The 7507-nt window shown below is 61.0% G+C and overlaps 1 protein-coding gene across 1 annotated transcript; it reads right to left on the minus strand.

Annotated features, from left to right (window-relative positions):
* Positions 1-1951: 1951 nt before the first annotated feature.
* On the minus strand, positions 1952-7007 carry LOC142003238 (tubulin alpha-1C chain). The gene is made up of 4 exons (XM_074979992.1): positions 6906-7007; positions 4385-4607; positions 4116-4264; positions 1952-2998 (listed from the first exon to the last, which is right to left on the minus strand). The coding sequence occupies exons 1-4, from the start codon at positions 6906-6908 to the stop codon at positions 2024-2026; spliced, it is 1350 nt and encodes a 449-aa protein (XP_074836093.1). The 5' UTR covers positions 6909-7007; the 3' UTR covers positions 1952-2023.
* Between the last annotated feature and the right edge of the window lie 500 nt (positions 7008-7507).

Consider the following 7507-nt stretch of genomic DNA (forward strand, 5'->3'; position numbering starts at 1 on the left):
AGGCATGCTGAGTGACATGGCAGGGAGGGATGTCGGATGCTGGGCCAGGAGACAAGATTGGACCTTGGCCAGCTAGGCAGTGGGGGGCTAACAGCTGTAATTGGCCCCTGAGCACCAGCCTGGTTTCTTACTGCTGAGCCGTTCCTGGCCAGGCTTTCCCCTCCCCGGCCCCAGGTTTCTTGGGGGCCGTGCAGTGCGTTATGGGAAGCTGGCCCTGTTCTGCAGGCACCCAGGGACCTCAGGAAAGGCCAGCGCCCGAGGGAAGCAAGCTGGGGTCAGCCTGCCAGCAGCATTGCCGGGCCCGGTGCTGGGCTGCCACCCCACCTGTGCAGGGGGTCTCCTGGGCCAGGCCCCTGCTGACTTGAGCTCCATTTCTAAAGGGAGCCGGAGAACACGCTCAGCTCCAAGGGGGTCCTGGGGAAAGTGGGGGGGGGGGGGGCATGGGTCTGGGCCCTGCAGTGATACATCTACTGCCATCTCAGCTGTCCCGGGGCTCTGTGCCCAGGCCAGAGCAGCAGCAGCCCTGGTGGTAGCCCTCTCCCTCCCCGGGTCAGTAACATCACCTGAGCCAACTGGAGCCAGAGCTCCAGCAATGCAGCTGGGGTGGGGTATTATGCCTTAGGGGCCACCCAGGGGCTGCCTTGCCTCACAGCACCACCCCAGGCACCTGTGGCCAAAAAGCCCAGCAGGGACCCCCCTTAAAATCCCACAACACCCCATGGGAACAGGCTGGAGCCCAGTAGCAGCCGTGGAGGGAGGAGGCACAGAGCTGCTCTAAGCTCTCAAGTCCCTGCAGCTGCAGGCCAGCAGAGCTCAGCCCTGTGGGCCCCCCCAAGGGAATCCGGCCCAGTTCCCCTGCCTGCTCCCGCTGCAGAGCTCAGCCACTCAATGACGCCAGGGCAGGATCCTTAACACCAATCAATGGCCCTGACCATCTGCTATCACTCCCCCTCCCCCCCATGGGGCTGCTTAGTACCAGAAGCTGCCTGGATCTCAGGGGGTGGGGGGTCTGCATGCCCAGTACAGCGCTGAAGCGCGTAGGGCCCCCATTCTCACCGCCTGGGGCTCCTTGCCCCTCCAGAGCATTGCTTCTTAGCAGCCCCTCGCTAGCACAGAGGGCATCTTCCTGTTGCCCTATGGGTGAGGCTCTGGGGGCGGTGGGGCACATTCTGGAGCCTCAGGGCTCCTCACCCAGGGGCAGGTGCCAGGAGGTGGCAGAGGAAAGTGGGGCCAGTTTGATGCTTTTCTTCTCCGCCTCTCCCAACTGCAGCTGGGCCTCTCCACTTGCACCCCCCACATTACTGCATCATCAGCCCCATCGCAGCACCCCATGGGAGGGACCTTCTGTGCCCCAGCCTGCCTCAGCTCCTGCTCGCACTTCTGCACCAGCAGATCCTTCTCCTGTTCCAGCCTGCACTGATGTGCAGCTGTACTGTTAGTGAGCCACCTCATAGCAATGGACATGCCTCACTCCCCACAGCCGAGGGAGGTGGGGCAGAGGCTGTCAGGGAGAGGCATGGGGCCCTGGCTCCACCTTACTGTGAGGCAGCTGTCCTGCCCTGGCAGGGAACATGGGCCCTGCTGGCCCCTCATCCCTGCCCCACAGTCTCCAGGACTTGGGCTTTCCCCGATGCCCCTCCTTGCCCCAGCAGTTTGTGGGTGAAACCTGGGAAACGGGGGAAGAATGGCTGGTGCATTGTGCGCCCCCCCCCCCCCATCCCCTGCCAGGCACAGAACCCACCTGCCTCTGGCTGAGTGCCCTGCCCCAGCGCTAGGACCATGGCAGCTGGCAGGGGCTGAAGAGGCCAGAGGCCCCATACTGGTGCTTTCAGCTTGGGCAGGCACGGAGGACAGCCCTGCCCCCAGCTGAGCCACCCAGCCTGGCAGGGCCCCAGCACAGCCCCAGGGATGCAGGCACCGTGTGCTCCCAATAAACACAGTCCGCCAAGTGGAAGGGCACTTTTAATGAATACTGAGCACAGCGGAGTTCCACCAAGGACAGCCAGCAGCACAGGGAAAGCTGCTAAAACTCTTCCCCTTCATCCTCCCCCTCAACACTGTCTGCCCCCACCTCTTCGTAATCCTTCTCCAGGGCAGCCATGTCCTCCCGCGCCTCTGAGAACTCACCCTCCTCCATCCCCTCCCCAACGTACCAGTGAACAAAGGCACGCTTGGCGTACATCAGGTCAAACTTGTGGTCCAGACGCGCCCAGGCCTCGGCAACGGCTGTGGTATTGCTCAGCATGCACACAGCCCGCTGCACCTTGGCCAGGTCACCGCCCGGAACCACAGTGGGAGGCTGGTAGTTGATACCAACCTTGAAGCCAGTTGGGCACCAATCCACAAACTGGATAGTGCGCTTGGTTTTGATGGTGGCAATAGCAGCATTGACATCTTTGGGCACCACATCCCCACGGTACAACAGGCAGCAGGCCATGTATTTGCCGTGGCGAGGGTCACATTTCACCATCTGGTTGGCTGGCTCAAAGCAAGCATTGGTGATCTCTGCTACAGTCAGCTGCTCATGGTAAGCTTTCTCAGCAGAGATGACTGGGGCATAGGTGGCCAGAGGGAAATGGATACGGGGGTAGGGCACCAAGTTGGTCTGGAACTCTGTCAGATCGACATTCAGGGCACCATCAAACCGCAGGGAGGCCGTGATGGAGGACACAATCTGGCTAATAAGGCGGTTCAGGTTGGTGTAGGTGGGGCGCTCGATGTCCAGGTTCCTGCGGCAGATGTCATAGATGGCTTCATTGTCTACCATGAAGGCGCAGTCAGAGTGCTCCAGGGTGGTGTGGGTGGTCAGGATGGAGTTGTAGGGCTCCACCACTGCAGTAGAGACCTGAGGCGCTGGGTAGATGGAGAACTCCAGCTTGGACTTCTTGCCATAGTCGACGGACAGACGCTCCATCAGCAGGGAGGTGAACCCCGAACCAGTGCCCCCCCCAAAGCTGTGGAAGACCAGGAAGCCCTGGAGACCTGTGCACTGGTCAGCCTGTAAGGAAGGAAAGTGTTACAAGCTCCCTGTGGAGCCTGCAGTGCCATGGCACAAGCACGTCTGTGCCACCTGTGCAGAGATCATGGTCCAACAGGTACCCAGGCACTGCTGGCAGGGAGGCTGAGCCAGCCTGGCTCTGACAAACAATGACAGCGGGGTTGTCATTGGCATGTCCTGAAGAGGAGCATCTGCCATCCCCAGAGCTTTGTGGCTCCAGGGTTGGCTGGTCATTGCCCCTCCCCGTTCTCGCCTGCACAGGAAGGTGCTAGCTCCTTGTCTCACTGTGATGTGCAGTCTCAGGCATGTAACACGGCACATCCATCCACAGCCTCCCAAGGACCTCTCACCTGTCAGGAGAGCTGCTCCCTGGGAGCCGTGCTTTTACACCCAGCTGCCTGTTGCTACAATTATCTGCCTGGTGAAAGGGGTAGATATGGGGGCAGTTTCCCTCCAGTGTCATCCAAGCCAGGACACCCCACCCCCAGGGCAGGACAGGCTCCCAGTTCTTTGGGCCAGTTGAGAGAACCGGCCGCTCTGAAGGCGAGAAGTTGTCAAGGAGCACACACCTGCCTGCTCCGTGCCTGCCCTACCCCAAGGGAACGAGGCTGTTCCAACCCTGTGTTAAATACACATCTACCAAGATCAGCAACATGGGTGCAGATCCTGTCCCCAAAAACCCTCCCATCAAGCAGATCTGAGATAGGCCAGTAGTCACCCTACCAAACCAAGGCAAACTGGGCAGAGCTGTTCACATCCCCAACCTGAAACCAGCTAGTTTCCAGAAGAGGCCACTGCAAGGCCTTGCACTCAGCTAGGAAGGCAGCTACAGAGCCAAGACCTGGCCATGCTGGGAGAAACAGGTACCTCCCTGACCTGGATTGGTCCAGCTCTAGCACCAGTCTACAGCCCACCCTCTGCCCACATGCCAACTGCAGCGCACTGCGCTGACCAGCCAGGGCCACGGGACCTTGTCCCCATCCTGCTGGGCAGAGGAGAGGGGCTTGCGGCTGCCTGGAACAAGAGCTGATTCTGGTGGGATTGGGACAATAAACCTACAGCAGCAGCATTCTGCAGCCAGCACATCCCGGATTGGCCTCACCGGCCAGAGCCTCACCAGCTTGCGGATCCTGTCGAGAACCAGGTCGATGATCTCCTTGCCGATGGTGTAGTGCCCACGGGCGTAGTTGTTGGCAGCATCTTCCTTGCCAGTGATGAGCTGCTCGGGGTGGAAGAGTTGGCGGTAGGTTCCAGTGCGCACTTCATCTAGGGAGAGGAAAGGCAGAGTTGGTTCCTCCCCACCAGCCACACAGGAGCCGTCTGCAGCATGCAGCGAGTTTACAAGGGAGCCCAGAAAGCAGTTAGCCGATGGCTTCGCCTACTCACCTATCACTGTTGGCTCCAAGTCCACGAAGACGGCCCTGGGCACGTGCTTGCCAGCGCCCGTCTCGCTGAAGAAAGTGTTGAAGGAGTCGTCTCCTCCGCCGATGGTCTTGTCACTGGGCATCTGGCCATCCGGCTGGATCCCATGTTCCAGGCAGTAGAGCTCCCAGCAGGCATTGCCAATCTGGACACCAGCCTGGCCGACGTGGATAGAGATACACTCACGCTGCAGGGAGAAAGGGACATGAACAGCCTGGTTAGGGCAACTCTGCAGCCAGTGTCTTCAAGCGGTTGTGGGACATAGTGGCACCAGATTAGATTTATGAATGAACCGGGGGTGATGGTGTGAACACACCTCCAGGAAACAGTCTCCAGGCCAGCGAGGAGCCCGGATGAAGCTCTCAGCAGGCAGGGATCTGGAATTGTGGCCAGCCAGGTACCACTCCCCCCCAGGGGTGAGGGATGATCACGATAGACTAGGTTGCTGAGTGTTAAGGAACATAAGAACAGCCATTCTGGGTCAGAGCAAAGGTCCATCCAGCCCAGGAGCCTGTCTGCCCATAGCAGCCACTGTCAGGTGCCCCAGATGGGCTGGATCAAAGACAATGATCAAGCGATTTGTCTCATGCCATCCATCTCCAGCCTCTGACAACCAGAGGCCAGGGACACCATTCCTAACCCCGGCTGTTACGGACCTAACCTCCATAAATTTATCTAGCTCTTTCTGTTACAGTCCCAGCCTTCGCAGTCTCCTCTGGCGAGGAGTTCCACAGGTTAACTATGCGCTGAATGAAGAACTTTATTTTGTAAGTTTTAAACCAGCTACCCATTAATTTCATTTGGTGTCCTCCAGTTCTTGTATTAGGAGCACAAATAAATAGCTTCTCCTTATTCACCCTCTCCACACCGGTCATAGTTTTATAGGCCTCTATCATGTCCCCCCGCCCAGCCTCCTCTTTTCTGAAGTGAAAACTGTCTTTTTAGCCTCCCCTCATAAGGGACCTGTTCAAAGCCCCAATCATTCTAGTTGCCCTAATTCTTTAGGGAAGGAACCTACTGGAACACACGCAAAGCCCCTGCACCAGGCCAGACAACAGACCCCACAGGCTGACTGGGCTTCTGAGCGGATTTCAACTGTCAGCCATGTGATGAGGCAGCAAGTTCTCAGCTGCAGCCTAGCAACAGCCCTGTTGCTCGTGACTTTGCCCCAGCAGCCTCTGTAGCTGCAGGCTGGTCTCCAGCAGCAGGGAACATTCCTGCCGGGCCCCATGGAAACATGCAAATTCCCCTCCATCAGGCCCTGGCCCTGGCCTCCCAGCCATTGTGTAACCGCACTGATTCTATTGTGTTTGTTCGGTGGAAACCAGCCCCCACCCCGCAGCCAGATTAAACCAGCAAGCTCCAGCCCTCTGACTCAGGGCAACCACCACACAACCAGCTGAGTGCGCTGTAATTTGAAGGGGCTCTGGTCAGTCCGCTGTAACCCGCCCCCTCCCCGCGGGCCGCACACCCAGCCGGGCCTCTGGGTTCCTTTAAAGGACTTTTCCTAACTCCAGCGCAGCGGCCAGAAATCGCAGCAGAAGCAGGACAGGACCCGCCCCGCCCCCTCCATGAACTGTTAAGCGCAGCTGGAAATACAGACTCCCTCCCTCAGTGGCAGAGGCAGCCCCGCCCATGTTCCCCGCCCCCCAGCAGGGTAAGGGGCCCCAACCTAAACCCCAGCAGGAAGAAAGCGCTGGCTGCCTTCGGTCACAAGGAGGAAACTGAGGCACCCGGCGGCGGGGAGCTGCTCGGTTCACTAATGACTCAGGCCTTGGCAGTCACCGCCCCATAGGCACCTGGGGCAGGCGGCGCTCGACTCAGCCACGCTCCCGGACCGCCCCCCGCGAGGTGAGTCAGGCGGCCCGGAAGTCTGCGCCCCACCACGTGGGCTGCCCCCGGGACAGGCCCGTCAGTCTCCTCCTCACTCACGCTCGGCCTGGGGGCAGCGCCCCCGCTCCGGGCCGGAGCTTTGCTGGGAGCCAGGCGGGGCGCTGCTGCCTAGTGGTTAGAGCACGTCTCGGCAGGTCCGGGCTTCCTGGCTCCTGCTTGGCAGCGTCACGCAGGAGGCGAGCGCGCCCTGGTCCGCCCCCGGCGCGAGCCCCCGCCCCCCGGCAGAGCGCGATCCCGCGTGGCGCAGCACGGCCCAGAGGGCGCGGCCCCAGCAGGGGGATGGGGGAGCGCCCCCAAGGTCACGGGGGTGGGCTAGAGACAGTCCCCGGCTAGGCGCGGTGGGGGCTCTTGGGCGCCGCGTGGTGTGGGGGGGTCCCACGTATGCTAGGAGGTCGCTACAGCTTGGAAGACACTGCCGCGCCCCCCCAGTCCCAGGCCGAGCTGCGACGGACTCCGGCGCTCCCCCATACTGCCCGCCCAGCCCATCGCGCCCCACCCCCGTACAGCTCACCCCTCCCCCCCCCACAAAAAAAGAGTCCACCACGTCTCGCGCGTGGAAGGGAGGGGACTCGAACCCAGGCCCCGGACTCACCATAATGCCGGGCGGGATGTAGCGGCGTCTCTCACTATCCGACCCTTAAGGGAGCCTCTAGTGAGTAGAACTTTAGGCTGCGCCCGCAGGCGGGGCCTTATATACCCTGGGGGGCGTGGCTAAGGGCGAGGGGCGTGGCGCTGCGGCCGAGGGCCGGGGAGGACGGGGTGTGTCCCTCCACAAACCCCACCCCTCACCTAAACCCCGCCCCCGAGGTAGCCTCATTGGCAGGTTCGAAAGTTTGAACTCGCACATGACAGGTGGGAGAGTGGAATGTGAGTTGGGGCGGGGGGAGGCCGGCGGGGGTCAGAGAGAGGGGGATGGGCTGGGGAGGCACCAGGATGCGGGAGGTAGGGGTGGGAGAGACAGGGGATGGGGGAGGCAGCAGGATGGGGGATGGGCTGGAGGAGGTAGGGGGTGAGGATTTGGGGGATGGTCCCGGGAAGGTGGGTGCAAAAGGAAGTGAGGTTGGGGCACAACTCAGTCTTCAGTGCATGAGGACGGGCAGATTGGGGCCTGCACAAGGAATGAGCAGGACTTGCAGCATGTCCCCATGGAGGGGAGCAAGGTGGAAGAAGGAGGCAGGGCCTAGGGGCAGGGCT

Source organism: Carettochelys insculpta, chromosome 29 (genome assembly GCF_033958435.1).
Source record: "Carettochelys insculpta isolate YL-2023 chromosome 29, ASM3395843v1, whole genome shotgun sequence".
In the NCBI taxonomy this organism is placed as follows: Eukaryota; Metazoa; Chordata; order Testudines; family Carettochelyidae; genus Carettochelys; species Carettochelys insculpta.

Bases quoted from the DNA above. Each gene is read 5' to 3' on its own strand.
- LOC142003238 (XM_074979992.1), bottom strand. The intron at 4,265-4,384 runs GTGAGTAGGCGA...TCCTCTCCCTAG, and splicing joins CTTGGAGCCAACAGTGATAG to ATGAAGTGCGCACTGGAACC. The intron at 2,999-4,115 runs GTGAGGCTCTGG...CCTTCCTTACAG, and splicing joins TCGACAGGATCCGCAAGCTG to GCTGACCAGTGCACAGGTCT.